At 42.4% G+C, this 15,868-nt stretch overlaps 1 protein-coding gene across 1 annotated transcript in view; it reads left to right on the top strand.

The window, feature by feature from the left end:
* Positions 1-1,623: 1,623 nt before the first annotated feature.
* Positions 1,624-15,868, top strand: part of TFB1M (transcription factor B1, mitochondrial) — a 32,798-nt gene continuing 18,553 nt past the window's right edge. Inside the window, exons 1-5 of the mRNA XM_032682223.1 lie at positions 1,624-1,715; positions 2,322-2,479; positions 4,003-4,154; positions 7,686-7,794; positions 8,647-8,798. Coding sequence (XP_032538114.1) covers positions 2,347-2,479; positions 4,003-4,154; positions 7,686-7,794; positions 8,647-8,798 — 546 coding nt within the window. The 5' untranslated portion in view covers positions 1,624-1,715; positions 2,322-2,346. The remainder of the gene's footprint in view (positions 1,716-2,321; positions 2,480-4,002; positions 4,155-7,685; positions 7,795-8,646; positions 8,799-15,868) is intronic.

The following is a 15,868-nucleotide window of genomic DNA, read 5'->3' as shown; positions in this document are numbered from 1 at the left end:
CTTATTTCTTCCAGTGACAACACTAACATACATTGCAGCATCTGCTGTTATTATTTAACTAGAAGCATCTATTGATGGCAGAAGCATTGTCTAATGCAGAAAGCTCTTTAGAATTACATCCATTATTTCTCCTGATTGAGAAATTACATTTTGCAAATCCTTTAATGCGTTTATTTCTTTATATCTACGTAACAATATCCTTTTTTATTTCTGTCTCTTTAGTAACATTCTAGCTTTCTCGAAATATCTTCTTAGCATTCAGTTGCATTGTCATAATAGCATGGAATGATACAGGCAAAATGAAAAAGAACTTCAAAATCCAATACTTGTTTAAAAGTGCTGTTCAGAAGGGAACTTCCTTAATCCACTGTGACAAAAGATATTGCAGAAATACTCTGCCAAAACGGCTTTTGCTGCTACCAGTGTATTTCAGGATGAGTAAAACTGGACAATGTCTTAAGAATATATCCACAGATACAGATATACACGCATATAAGCACATGTACCTCTGTGTTGGCACAGTATATTGTAGCTAAAATTCTGCTGCAACGTGCAATTGCTCAATTATATAATTTATTACTCTTAAGAACACTAAATTACTAAACCTGTTTCTTCACTGCTAATTTTCTACTCTGATCAAGATGTGTATTGTATGACTCCAATTGTAAACTTCAGATATACAAAAACATAGAAGCAAATGAACTACAGGTTCTGATCACACTCTAGAATTAATCTCGATGCACAGAAATGAGCAGACAGTTGTGCAGTATTCAGACTAGCTGAAAAATAGCCTAAATATTGGTTCACTGAGATTAAAAAAACAAACTAAAACAAAATAAAGCTCCATTGTAAATACAGAAGACCGATTAAATTACAGACCAATCTGTAAATCTGTGAACCTGAATTTCCATTCAACTTCCATGGTTTTTGGAAAGCATCCTTTCCATGCCCTTATGCCTGTTCCTGGAGCCTGCAGGTGAAAGGTTACCTGTACGCAATAGCGTCAGGCAAACCTCTCTGCCACAGAAATGGATAAACTACATTCTAATGCACAGTGATGAGAGAAAACCTTTGTTGTGGTATCACACTGGCACACACAGAGACAATGCTATTTGGCATCTATCCCTGCCAGCAAGGCCTACGGTTTCAATGGGGCCTTCCATCAGCCTGAAGTCATAGTCTTAAGCTGTGCCAGGGGAGGTTCAAGTCAGACATTAGGAATGACTCCTTCACAGAAAGACCGATTACACATTGAAATGGGCTGCCCAGGGAGGTGATGGAGTCACCACCTCTGGAGGTGTTTTAAGGGAAGACGGATTTTCTGGTTGACAAGGTGTTTCCGTCATAAGGAAACTCGGACTCGATGATCTCAGAGGTCTTTTCCAACCCAACTGATTCTGTGATTCCCTCCGGGGCCTCCTCCCTGAGAGGGAAAGCTTTCTGAAAGGTTTTTACTGTGGGCACAGCAGGGCCCAGGCTGGCACAGGTGCCCTCTTATTACTGGGAGCCGCACACAGGCCCGCGCCTGCCTCGGCCCGGCCTGAGACAGCACCGGCCCCGCCACAGCTCCGGTGCCCACCGCGCATGAGCACGCCCGCCGCCGGTGACGCGCGCGCGGCCCCGCCTCCGCCCCGCCGAGTCCCGTCACGCGCCGGGACAGCCGCGTGCGCAGCGCAGAGGTCCTTCCTCTTCCGGGTCGGCGCCCGCCGTGTACGGTAAGGAGCCGTGGCTTTCTGGGGCGCTACTCGAACTGTCCCTTTTCGTCAGAGCCGGGGACAAGGGGGGGGGATTGGGGGAGGTGGGGTGGAGAGAAAGCGCGTGCGGGCGCGAGGCCCACGTTCCGCCCCGATCCTGCGTTGGGCCTTCCCCAGCAACACCGGCGGCTTATGCGCATGCGCAACCGTGCGGTGCCGCCACCGGGAGCACGCGCAGTGCGGGTCGGGGTGCGCGCGGGCGGGGGTGGAGCCCGTGGGGCTCCGGTTGAGGGACACAGCGGTTAAGTGTATCCTGTCTGTGTGTGACACCGGGAGCTCGGTATCCGTAATGAGTCCTTTCTCAAGTAATGAAAGGTTGACATGGAGCAGTTGTGAGGGGGCTTTGTTTTACCTGCTGCTTTGGCAAAGCTGCTAAACGAATCTTGCCCAAATCCCACGTATTCATGCCGAGCATAAGCACTGGATCCAGTAGTCAAAATACTGATGTTTGGAATTTAGCTCTCCTATCATGATTTGTAGATCATGTGTTGGTTTGTAAAGTAGCGTCTTTAGTATTAATCAGAATTTACTGCATATAATAGAATCATTTTTGCAATGTCTCTCTAGGAGAAAGGAACCAGAGTTTTGGCTTATGGCTGCTCCAGGAAGGGTGGCAGCTTTCCGTCTGCCTCCCCTGCCAACTATTGGAGAGATTATTAAACTCTTTCGCCTTAAAGCACAGAGACAACTTTCCCAGAACTTTCTGCTGGATTTGCGATTGACAGGTTAAATACTTTCTTCTAATATTTTTAGCTAATAACACGTCCCAGTTTTCTTCAGAATCCGCAGTACGGTTAAGGAGATATTTGCATAATAGCGTCTGCAGACCAATGGCTGCTCAATGGGAAGCCTTTAAAGACTTTTTTAATGTTTAGCTTAGAGAAATGTATCTGAATTTTAGCTTGGACAAATTGTTTTTACTTGTTAATGCCTCAAAAATAGGTTTGTTTATAAGTTATAATTTTAAGGTGAAATTACATTCCTATACAATGTGTGGGTTATTGGCTGAAGTGCAAAAATCCAAGCCTTTTACCATTAGGGTGCTATTATAGTTTATAAATTTAATTTAAAAATTAATGTTTTTTCAGATTATTGTGTGTCAGGGAAAGTACTATAACTCATTGTGCAACTTAGTTTGCTATATGCTGTAGTTAGGAAGGTAATTTGTTTCAGTTTATCAGAAGTGTTGTAGCTTTTGAACCAGTTACATTGTTCTGAACAATTCGGTTTTCTCCAGCTTCATGTCAGCAGTGGGGGACAAAACTGGCCCTGTTCAGTCAGTGGTGGGTGTCTTTACTGGCCTAGTGGTGGCTGGGTTTTGCAGTAACAAATTCAGTACAGCTTCATGTAGCTAATGATTTAAATACATTTGAAGATTCAGGCTGATAAAAATTCAGAACATGAAACTCAGTTCCACTTCCTGAAAAACTGAACTCTTTCTCCAGAATAAAAATGTCTGCATGCATTTTAGTAAAGCCTTACAAGTAGACAAGTCTTCAGATATTTCTTATTTTTATTGCATGCATAATAAATTGTGGAGTGAAAAGCATAATTCCTGTCAGCATCTTCTCTTCCATGCGTACTCAGGATCCCTTTGTTTCATTGCCTATACTTTTAATCTTTGTTTTAGTCCTTAATCTGTCTTCTTTCCTGGCTGTAATACCTTCAGTGTTGTATCCTTCCACTTATGTATAGGTATTCTTTCCTCACCTTTCAACTGTCCCACTTTGTATAACTACCAGTTGCATGTGTTCCAGCTCTTAATTTAGTCCAGTTCCTCCGTCATAAAATTGTTCTGTACATATTATAATCTTGATAGACCTTCACTCTATTTTTCTTACTTAAATTTCCTTGAAATAGAAATACCATAAGTAACGTAATTTTATAAGGACGAGGAGTGATACTTTAAGATGTTGAACACAAGTGCTTGTTTGCAGCACAATAATACTGCTAGCTTACAGATGAGTAATAGTGTCTTTTTATTTGATTCTGTAATGAGCACAATATAAACTAAAGATGTTAAACTAAAAATAGTCTTTTTTATATAGTTCAGTGTATCTCGTAGTATGAAAGAAATCTGAAATTCTGTGCAGCCTAGTGGGTGTGCGATCATTTAACTGCAATGTATCACTGTTTGTGTCTGTCCTGAGATAAGCACGCCTGTGCTTTAACAATAAACAATTACTTTATCTTAGTGAGTCGGATCTTCTGGAAAATAAAGGCTTAGTATGTTCTCTGTGTCTTGCAGACAAGATAGTGAAACAGGCTGGTGAGCTGAAAAATGCCCATGTTTGTGAAGTGGGCCCTGGGCCAGGAGGAATTACCAGATCCATTCTCAGTGCTGATGTTGAACAACTCCTTTTAATTGAGAAAGATGCTCGATTTATTCCAGGATTGCAGGTATTAAATAGAGAATAATTTTTATAAATGTATCCACAGCATCGAATAAGAACATTTTAGGAACACAGAAAGGTTCCAAGTGTCTTGTTGAGATCTCAGCATTAAAAATAGTTTTGGTTCAGTGGCTTAAACCAGAGCTATAATTTGCTTGAATATGAAGATACACAGTGTAGCAATTAATTGCTCGTGCTTTCTCATAGCTCTTCAGGACCTGATCCTGCAACTGAATTAATGCCAAGGCCTGTTAGTTTTTTTTGAGATTGAGACGTTTTGGGTGCATTTCACCATGCAGGTAAAATTGTAGTCAAAAGGCTGAACTTAATGTCCTTTGGTCTTAATTTTCATTTTAATGCTAATAATTAAGTTTTATAGAATTGGGAAGGCATATCTTCAGTTAATACAGTCCAGATATAAGAATAAAGCAAACATTTATTGTACATTTTCAAGAAAACACTCAAACTTTCTTCCTTTCTTTTAAAATTGGTATAAGTTCACAAGTCATTGTGACATTTTTCAAATTCCATTTACTTGTGGTGTTATTAAGTTTCCATGTTTATGGAAATCAGCTGTATAAATCTAGCAAGAAAAACAGAGTACAAAATATTAAAATTTGACTATTTTCTTATGCCTATACAGTCTCAGATTAGAGCAGTTCTTTATATATAAGGGCTTTCTCTGTGTCTTTTGCACTAAATCGGCATTTAAATAAATCGGTGGTTCACTTGAGAACTGCTACCATTTCTTTGTATGACAAAAACAGTGTAAGGTATGATTGAATCCTGGAACCTGAATGTGCATGTAACTATGTCTTTTTAGGTTAGCCACTGATAACTCACACTATGCCATCTTTACCTTATGAAGTATGAAACCTTCATGTTTTCACTTGAGTGGGGTCAAATCTGCATTTTTATTCTAGATTTCAAATTCTAGATTTTGAGAACTGGTTTGGGACTGAAGAGGATTTGAAATGAAAAGACACTTGCTTTAGTTAACAGAACTTTTTAAGTAACTAATTAACAGAACTTTCTAAGTAACTTGGACATTTTTTCTGTTCTCCCAAAATGCATCCACTTCAACAGATTTGTCTGAATAAACTATACTTTCCAGGGTCTATAATGAGCTTTTGGTATGTAATTATCTTTACTATTCAAATGAAGTAGTGTTTGTTATTTTTAATTAGCAATCTCCTCACAGTAGAAATTAATGTCTGAGGTTATTGAACATAGAGACAGTATAACTTGGTAATGGTGAATGTGAATAAACAAGAAATGCATTGCATCCATTTCTGTTAAATTTGGTATTCTTTTTTTCCCTATAAGTAAGAAGATACATAACACTGAGTCTTTCTGTTCTGATAATGTGGATTGTAATACCTATTTTTTTCTGGATTCTCATTGCAAACTACCAAAACCAGATGCTCATAAAAGGGTTGAGATTTTAATAAGACAAAATGTCAGAAATTAAAATAACAATTGAGGACTATTACTTAAAAATGTCTCTTTAGATACATTTAAAATCACTGATGCAAAGCATACAGCATTTTTCATTGACTGCTTTCCAAGCCGTGGTCTCTGTTGCAAGACTGAAGTTCGGATTCTCTTGACTGCAAAACTGAATTACAGTGAAGAACATATGTGTCCAGAGTTGAAGTTTACACAAGCTGAGAGTCTGCCAGTGTTCTGTCTCCCTCTTAAAGAATCATAGCCGCCCTATGCCACATGCCCTAGTAGTTTTTAGACTGGAAAGATTTTTGAGGAGAGAAAGGGAGCAAGAGAGTGTATCGAGTATGAAATGATTGCAGGAACACCATTTTATTTTTTAAACTATGCCCCTTGTGTTTCCTTTGTGCCCTTTTGGTTGTGTGTGAAGAATGAGAGGATCTGTATGATGGAACACTCTTGGCTGGTGTCCTTGGTGCACAGCAGCTCCTGGAACTGTGCTAGCTGCACACATTTTCCCTTAAAATGGAAAAAGCTTCAATGGGTTTCCAAGTGTTTTGAGTTAGAAATATATGACTATGATTTTCTGTTTACAAATCAAATGCAGTTCTCTTTTATGTCGTGTGGTATTCAGTCAACCCCAAACTCTTTTTGACATGAAAACCATTATTAAAAAATGACACTATTTTCTAACTTTATTTATCTTACATTATCTTTCATCCTGCTGTAGCATTTATAATAGTGTCAAAGAAAGATTTGACAAATAGGAATTTGTATGCCATATAATTGCTAGTGTAATGCTGAAAAATCCATTAAGTGTATTGGAATTGAGGTTAGCTTTGTTTTTCTGTTTGGAAGTACTTGCACTTAAAACATGTAGGAACACTTAGTTTTTAGTTAAGCTTTTATTTTAGCACTCTACGCAAAATTTCGTTATTCTGATAAATAAACATCCCAAACGTTTACTCAAAAAAATTTCACACAGATATTTTGTGAACAGTATGAGAAAGCAGCACTTTCCTTTGGCTTAGAGACCGATGAAAGCTGTTTGTGCCCCTGAGCATATAAGCATCATTGTGACTGAAGATGGAACTAGCAGTGGTGAGCAGTTTATTTCAGCAGTTAGGCCACTGGCACTTAACTGTTTATGGGTTTGGATTTCTGTGCAAAAGCAAAATTGTTCGGTAAGCCATTTCTCATTATTCTGATGTAGGATCAATAAATAACCCCAAATGTCATCTTTGAAAAAGTTGTCTTTGCTTTTGAATTGTGCTGTTTATGTGCAGTTTCATAGAGAAAAGATTAGTACAGCATTAAAACAAAAATTAACTAATTTTGATTTTGGGAACTTACATCAGAAATTAAAGAATTGGTTGTCAAACCACAACTAGTTCTGACTTAAGGTGCAGAAGTGGGCTGGAGAAGCTGACAACAGTGGATTTTGTAATGTCTAGAAAGACAGAAATTTTTGAGATTTTCTCTACTGCTAGGTACTCATTGCCTCTTTTGGGGAAATTCCTTGGTTTTTAATGTTACGAGTGTAGACTACTACAGGGAATCTCTTTCACCTTTTTCACGTAAAAAAAAAAATGACTGAATATTTTTGTAGTGTTATATCACATATGACTAAAATTTGATGGCTAGTGATGATGGTGATGAAAATTTGATGATAGGCCCTAAAGCTGTGGGGGGAACAGGATAAACAACAGGAGCCTTGTTTCATAGGTGACGGATCTAAAAACTTTTCAAAACCTGCTGCGTTTGCTTAAATCAGATGGGTTCTTGCTAGTGGCCTGTTGTTGTTAATTGTTGTTGTTGAAGAGACTCTTGGCAGTCTTTTCAAGTTTGAATTCCCTTTAAAGATTTCTACAGCCGTGAATAGTGTTTACACAATTGCACATTAAACATTTTTCTAGTGTTTACTTTTTGAAAGTGAATACTAACTGATGGTGTACTCAGTTTAAACTCCTATTGTGCTTTGTTGTATATTGAAGATAAAAATACAGCAATGGTTTCATTCCTGTTGTGGCTGAAACTGGAAATCAGTTTGGTTAATACTCGCTGTGAATTCTGCTTGCTTGCTTATAAACAGATGTTATCTGAAGCAGCTCCAGGAAAAGTGCGCATCGTTCATGGAGATATCCTGACCTATAAGATGGAGAAGGCTTTTCCAAAGCACTTAAAAAAGGACTGGGAGGATGGTTAGTATTTGCATTTGGTTTATTTAATTTTTTAGGGCTTCTGAGTTAGTGTGATGGTAAAGTTGAATTTCACTCAGTGCAAGTGTTACTCTCTTCTGGTACATTTTGAAGATAAGGAAAGGCAACCTAACTTTTTTTTGTCCCTAGAAGGAAACAGAATTGTCTTCCTATTCTAAGACAAAACAGTGGAATTGGTATGACATTGACCTTAGCCAACAGTGTGTAGCTTTGCAGTTATTAATCTTAGAGCATCTTGACTGTACAATAACAACTCATGGAAAGTGTAAAAGCTGATCAAATGGTGTACTTCTTAACTTCTTCCTCTTTTTGAAGAAGCCATAAATGACCACTGCTGTTGTTCCACTGAAGAAATTTCTGCATTTGCTTTGAAATTTTTGGAAAATTTGTCCTCAAGACCTTTGCATTGTTTTGGTTCCAGCTGAATGTCTTTGGCAAAAGTATTTGGATTTGTGTGGTTTGGGGTTTTTTTAAATCTGGCTTTCCAATGTTTAAAATGACAGAAATGCTGTTGGAGCTTTGCTGTTGTAAAGTAGCTCAGCTGAAATTTACCAATCAGCTGAAAGTCATCTGAAAGCTACTGATTTATTCAAATGTAAATGAGAACCAAACCTAACCACTTTTTTTCCAAGCAATTACTGAGATTAGTAACACAGTTTTGTTAGTGTAAGATAAGTATAAATGGAAAGACATCATTTCAGTGTGGCGTGATAAAAATTGTTTTCATATTTTAAGTCTAGTTTGATAGACACGTACTTTTCTTTTGTGTTATTTCTTGGCAAAATCTTATCAAAACTTTTTGACAGTTGTTTTTCTTCCATCAAATGTCAACAGAACCACCAGATATACACATCATTGGGAATCTGCCCTTTAGTGTTTCTACTCCTCTAATCATCAAATGGCTTGAGAATGTTTCGAAAAAGGATGGACCTTTTACTTATGGCAGGACACAGATGACACTGACTTTTCAGAAGGAAGTTGGGGAGGTAAGATTTTAGCATCTTCCCAAAGTTGTACAGATGATAAATTGAACAAAAATTTGTTTACATGCAACCTTTTGTTTAAAACTGCAAACACAGTCGGCTTTAAAAAGAGAGGAAAGGGTTGGTTCGATTTTTAGTTTATATGGCTGTAAATCACAAATTTTGATGTTGAGTTAATCATCTGCTCTGATCCTTTCACAAGCACATAATTATTTTTTTAATGTCTTATGAAAGGATATATTTCCTTGAGGTGCTCTATCCTTTTCTGAAGTCTGAGTTCTTTGACATGAATGAATTGCACAGCACTCTTCTGATTTTAAATATCTTTCTTCTCTCACAGTCATTCATGTGCCATTTCATCAGTCAGTTTTTCCTTACCTTTCGTTCATCTCGAGAAATACACTTAGATTTATTTCCTTTGTCCTCTTTATTAAACACATTTTTTTAAAAAACACCTTCCTTGAGATAAGGAAAAATGAAGGTTAGCATTATTCCCACTTGTGATTAAACACTTAAAGCGTGAGAGACTTGATATTAGAATTATTAATGTATTGCTGCCATTCTTATGTGTATAAAAAGGCATCAATTGAGTTTGTGTCACCACAAGTCCTAGGGCAAATTAAAATTCTACTTTGTATTAATAGTTATTTTCTTAAAAGAAGGCCAGACTGATCTGTAATGCAGTATTAATGCTAGATCAGTTGATACTAGGTTGACTTATTCCACAATGCTTTTAGACTTAACAGTTTATTTCTGTTGTCATTGTATGAAACATGTAATAACAGAGACTGGAAGGCTTTTTGCTTTGTATGTATGGAAGTGGTCTGGCTTCTCAAATGCATCTCGCTTTTAAAAAGGTAAAACGAAATTGCGCATCAATCTGAAAACTGATTTTCCATCTAATTACTCCAGTGTTTGTAAATACTGGGTTTACTATGTGCAGCCTAAATGTGTATGTTGTTTTAATTTTATCTTTCAAAGTAAAAATTTGATTCAGAAAATTTTGCTCTGCTTTTTTCCAGCATGTAAATTAGTCATAATGATATATTAAAGTGCCATGTCTGCTGTCGTTTTTTGGGGTCAAAGAAAATCATCTTGTTCTGTCATTACTCTAGTTTTACCATCAACATTCAAGACAGGTAGTGAAGTATTTCCAGTAGATGGCTCTAAAGACACCAGGGACAAACATTTGGTATGAAATAAACCAGATTTCTTAATTCAGTTCTGGGCTCATGTTTCAGGCATTAAAAAATCCAGATCTATTTTCCAGAAGGACTTCATGTCATATAGGATTAGATCTTGTTGCAAAACATGGCTCGTGGACCGTGATGTAAAATGCAATGTGATTGTCCTGGTTAGAACAGCTGGGACCGATTCATCACTGAATGGGTATAGCCCAAACTGTGTATTCTATAGCCCTCCATGCCATTTCCCAGAAACTGTTGTCAGTAGAGGCCTGCGAGGGGGGGTGGGGGGTGGGGAATGTTCCTGAGCACCCTCATATCCTTTTATGGAATGAGCACCCTCATACCCTTTTATGGAATTCCCCGCTCTGAGGGGAGGACTGAACATTCCCACCTGAACTGGAGAGTATATAAACCTGGAGTTTCGGAACCTTTGGGACCACTCGTGGGATCCAGAGGAGGACCGCAGCTCATCGCTCTCAACCTGCAGCTCTTCACCACCCTTGGCCGGACTACAATTACCACTTTTGGTTGGACTGCAGCAGCTCTCCCACTAGCAGGTTTTTCCCCTCTCCCTTTGTTTTGGACTCAAGGGGGGGCCCAGGTAGCACCGCTTTGTTTGTGCCCCGGGGTGCTGGGTTGTACATTTGGGTTTTGTGGGTTATTGCCTGTTGCTTGTCTGTGTGGTCGTACTTATTGTATTATTTTATTAAATTGTTATTCTGACTTGTAATCTCTCTTTGAGTTGGCTTGGTTTCCTCTGCTGGTTAACTTTCAAACCAGCACAATTTTTGGCGCCCACTCGTGGGGCAGAGAGAGAGAAGTCAGAATCACAATTTCATTTTAAGCATTTGTCTATTTGGATATAGAAACTCCCTGATCACCATGTTGTTTGATGCATTCACGTGGATGTTGTATCTGAGCATGTTCATATTTCCACAAATGGGGAACTATTTGCCTGTTTTGATGCTCTCTTTAAAACCAGGGAGAGGGATCCAAATTGCTTTATTAGTTTACTATATTTATGTCATCATAACATCAGAAGCAATGAGTTTCATTGTAAATGTATATTCAGTCCTGTTTGCCTGTCCTGGTTTGGGTTGCTACCTCTGGGGCCTCATTAAAAATCGCACCCAGCCCTTTGGGGAAACAGGGGGGAATGGTTGTTTCCAGCCTCTCACCTCCTTCTTCCCCTTCAGACCTGCTACAACAGTTTTTGGAAATATTGAGTTCCCTTTTGATGTTAAGGACAGCATAATGTTACTGTTAGTGTTGTTTTGTCTGCTCTGTACTGTCTACACCATGTTTAGGGTCAGAACAGGGCCTTCTAGGGAGGTTGTTTGGACACCTACCCTGGGAGCAGATAATGCTGAGTGGCACGGGAAGTGGGAGGACATTGACCAGTATTTGGAGAAGTTTTCTCCTCCAATGATCTGGAAATTCACCCCTGAACAACTGCAAGATCCTGTTAGCATGATAAGACTGGTGAAGGGAAAATGCTCTGGTAGCTCCAGAGATGGTCAGCTCACAGCAACCTGCTGGGCCCTGGCCACTGCCTACCGGACACTACTTGACATGGTACAGTGCTGTCAGGGGGAGGAGAGAAGGAGCAGATCCACAAGTACCACGTCCACCCAAACCACAGCTGAGTCAGAGGGAGAAAGAAATGAATCAACCGGCACCGTGTCCACACAAACCATCGAGGAGCCAGAAGAACAACCCAAACCAATAGCAGTCGCCCCTGTCCAGAAAAGGAAATCAAAGACTAAATCAGTCCGTATAGCAAATGATGATGAAGAGGCAGGACCTTCACATCCACCGGAGGAGACAGAGCCAGAAATAATCACTCGGTCCCTATCCCTGGGTGAGCTACGTGAGCTCCGGAGAGAGTTCACACGACAGGCGAATGAGTCCATTCTGACCTGGCTGCTCCGAATCTGGGATGCCGCAGCTAACGATACAATCCTAGATGGGAGTGAAGCCAGACAGCTGGGATCCCTGTCTCGAGATGTAGTCATTGACCAGGGGATTGGAAGGAGGCAGGAAACTTTCAGCCTCTGGCGGCGACTGTTGTCCAGTGTGAGGGAGAGATACCTTTGTAAGGAGGACCTCCACGTACAGCAAGGACAGTGGAACACAATGGAACAAGGTATCCGGTGTTTAAGAGAATTAGCTGTACTGGAGATAATCTTTTCAGAGGATGAAAGATTCCCTAAAAGTCCAGATGCTGTACAGTGCACATCCCAGATGTGGTTAAAGTTTGCACGACTCGGGCCAGAAATGTATTCCCGCTACTTAGCAACGCTGCAATGGAGGGAAGGAGAGGACAAGGTGGGCGCGTTGGTCAGTAAACTCAGGATTTATGAAGACACTGTCACCGCTCCACTGCGAGCCCACGTCTCATGTGTGGAAACCAAACTGGCCGAACATGTCCGAAGCCTGGAAGAGAAGATTGAAGAGGGACACCAGAAGCTAAGAGAAGAAATTAAGGAAGGGATCTTCCATATCGCGCCAGGACAAACAAGAGTCTCTGCTATTAGGAGCCAGCGTCCCCCAGCTAAGGAGAGAGAACACACTCCACGTGGCAATCTATGGTTTTACCTCCGTGAACACGGAGAAGATATGAGGAAGTGGGATGGGAAACCCACCTCTTCCTTAGCAGCCCGGGTACGTGAACTGAAAAGAGGAACAAGTGCCACAAGGAACTCTTCAAGGGTAAATGTTGCTCCAGTCTCTCGTGGGCAAGACTCCAGACGGTACAGGAATGATGATACGTCTGATCCTCTTGAAGGGACCTCCAGGTCATACTCACAAGAAGAGCACAACGAGTACCATGACCGGGATTAGGGGTGCCCTGCCTCTAGCCAGGTAGAGGAGAGGGACAATCGAGTCTATTGGACAGTGTGGATTCGGTGGCCTGGCACACCAGAGCCACAAAGATATAAGGCCTTAGTGGACACCGGCGCACAATGCACTTTAATGCCATCAAGATACGTAGGGGCAGAATCCATCTCTATTTCTGGGGTAACAGGGGGATCCCAACAGCTGACTGTACTGGAAGCTGAAGTGAGCCTGACTGGGAAGGAATGGCACAGACACCCCATCGTGACTGGCCCAGAGGCCCCGTGCATCCTTGGCATAGATTACCTGAGGAGTGGGTATTTCAAAGACCCAAAAGGACTTCGCTGGGCTTTTGGCATAGCTACTGTGGAGACAGAGGAAATCAGACAGTTGAACACCTTGCCTGGTCTCTCAGAGGACCCCTCTGCTGTGGGACTGCTGAAGGTTGAAGAACAATTGGTACCGATAGCCACAGCAACAGTGCACCGTCGGCAATACCGCACCGACCGAGACTCTGTGACCCCTATACATAAGATGATCCGTGACTTGGAGAGCCAGGGGGTGGTCAGCAAGACTCGTTCACCCTTTAATAGCCCTATATGGCCAGTGCGTAAATCCAGCGGAGAGTGGAGGCTGACAGTGGATTACCGTGGACTCAATGAAGTCACACCACCCCTGAGTGCTGCTGTGCCGGACATGCTGGAGCTCCAGTACGAGCTGGAGTCCAAGGCAGCCAAGTGGTATGCCACCATTGACATTGCCAATGCCTTTTTCTCCATTCCTTTGGCAGCGGAGTGCAGACCACAATTTGCTTTCACTTGGAGAGGTGTGCAGTACACTTGGAATCGACTGCCTCAGGGGTGGAAACACAGTCCCAGCATCTGCCATGGACTGATCCAGACTGCACTGGAAAAGGGCGAGGCTCCAGAACATCTACAGTACATTGACGACATCATTGTATGGGGGAACACAGCGGGCGAAGTCTTCGAGAAAGGAGAGAAGATAATCCAGATTCTCCTAAGAGCTGGTTTTGCCATTAAACAGAGTAAGGTCAAGGGACCTGCTCAGGAAATTCAGTTCCTAGGAGTGAAGTGGCAAGATGGACGCCGCCTAATTCCAATGGAGGTAATTAACAAAATAGCAGCCATGTCCCCACCAACCAGCAAGAAGGAAACACAGGCTTTCCTAGGCGCTGTGGGTTTTTGGAGGATGCATATCCCCGAGTATAGCCAGATTGTAAGCCCTCTCTACCTTGTGACACGGAAGAAAAATGATTTCCAGTGGGGCCCTGAACAACAACAAGCCTTTGAACAAATTAAACAGGAGATTGCCCATGCGGTAGCCCTTGGGCCAGTAAGGACAGGACAGGATGTGAAGAACATGCTCTACACTGCAGCCGGGAAGAATGGCCCTTCCTGGAGTCTCTGGCAGAAGGTGCCTGGGGAGACCCGCGGACGACCGCTGGGATTCTGGAGTCGGGGATACAAAGGATCTGAAGCCAGCTATACACCAACTGAGAAAGAGATCCTGGCTGCTTATGAAGGAGTTCGAGCTGCCTCAGAAGTGATCGGCACCGAAGTGCAGCTCCTCCTGGCACCCCGACTACCAGTGCTGGGCTGGATGTTCAAGGGAAAAGTTCCTTCTACACATCACGCCACCGATGCGACATGGAGTAAGTGGATCGCTCTGATCACGCAGCGAACCCGGATAGGGAATCCTAAGCGCCCTGGGATTCTGGAAATTATCACCAATTGGCCCGAAGGTGAGAGTTTTGGACTATCCTCTGAAGAAGAAGAAGAGCAGGTGACACGGGCTGAGGAGGCCCCACCATATGATAAGCTACCAGCAGATGAAAGGCGATATGCACTCTTCACGGATGGCTCCTGTCGCATGGTAGGGACAAACCGAAAATGGAAGGCAGCCGTATGGAGCCCCACACGGCGAGTTGCAGAAGCGACTGAAGGACAAGGTGGGTCAAGTCAGTTTGCAGAGCTTAAAGCCGTTCAGTTGGCTTTGGATATAGCTGAACGAGAGAAGTGGCCAAGACTCTATCTCTACACTGACTCATGGATGGTGGCCAATGCTCTGTGGGGATGGCTGGAACGATGGAAAAAGGCCAACTGGCAGCGCCAAGGGAAACCCATCTGGGCGGTAGAGATGTGGCAGGACATCGCTGGCCGGGTAGAGAAGCTGAGTGTGAAGGTCGGTCACGTAGACGCTCATGTAGGCAAGAAACGGGCTAATGAGGAGCATCGTAACAACGAGCAGGCGGACCGAGCTGCCAGGATTAAAGTCTCTCAGGTAGATCTGGATTGGCAGCACAAAGGAGAATTATTTCTGGCTCGATGGGCCCATGATGCCTCCGGTCACCAGGGGAGAGATGCAACATACAGATGGGCTCGTGACCGAGGGGTGGACTTAACCAAGGACATTGTCTCACAGGTCATCCATGACTGTGAGACATGTGCTGCCATCAAGCAGGCCAAGAGGGTGAAGCCTCTATGGTATGGTGGACGGTGGTCAAAGTACAGGTATGGGGAAGCCTGGCAAGTTGACTACATCACGCTCCCCAAAACCCGCCAAGGCAAGCACTATGTACTGACCATGGTAGAAGGAAGTACTGGATGGCTGGAGACATACCCCGTGCCTCATGCCACTGCCTGGAATACCATCCTGGGCCTTGAAAAACAAGTCCTGTGGCGACATGGCACCCCGGAGAGAATTGAGTCTGATAATGGGACCCATTTCAAGAATGGCCTCGTAGACACCTGGGCCAAAGAGCACGGCATTGAGTGGGTGTATCATATCCCCTACCATGCACCAGCGGCTGGAAAAGTTGAGCGGTGCAACGGACTGCTGAAAACCACCCTGAAGGCACTGTGTGGGAAGACTTTCAAACACTGGGAGCTGCATTTAGCAAAGGCCACCTGGTTGGTCAACACCCGAGGCTCCATCAATCGAGCTGGCCCTGCTCAATCAGAACTTTTGCATACTGTAGATGGAGATAAAGTCCCTGTGGTGCATATGAGAGGAATGTTAGGGAAGACT

Source organism: Chiroxiphia lanceolata, chromosome 3 (genome assembly GCF_009829145.1).
Source record: "Chiroxiphia lanceolata isolate bChiLan1 chromosome 3, bChiLan1.pri, whole genome shotgun sequence".
Taxonomy (NCBI): domain Eukaryota; kingdom Metazoa; phylum Chordata; class Aves; order Passeriformes; family Pipridae; genus Chiroxiphia; species Chiroxiphia lanceolata.
Note: the sequence above shows the minus strand (reverse complement) of the source record. Positions and strands in the feature narration are given on the sequence as shown.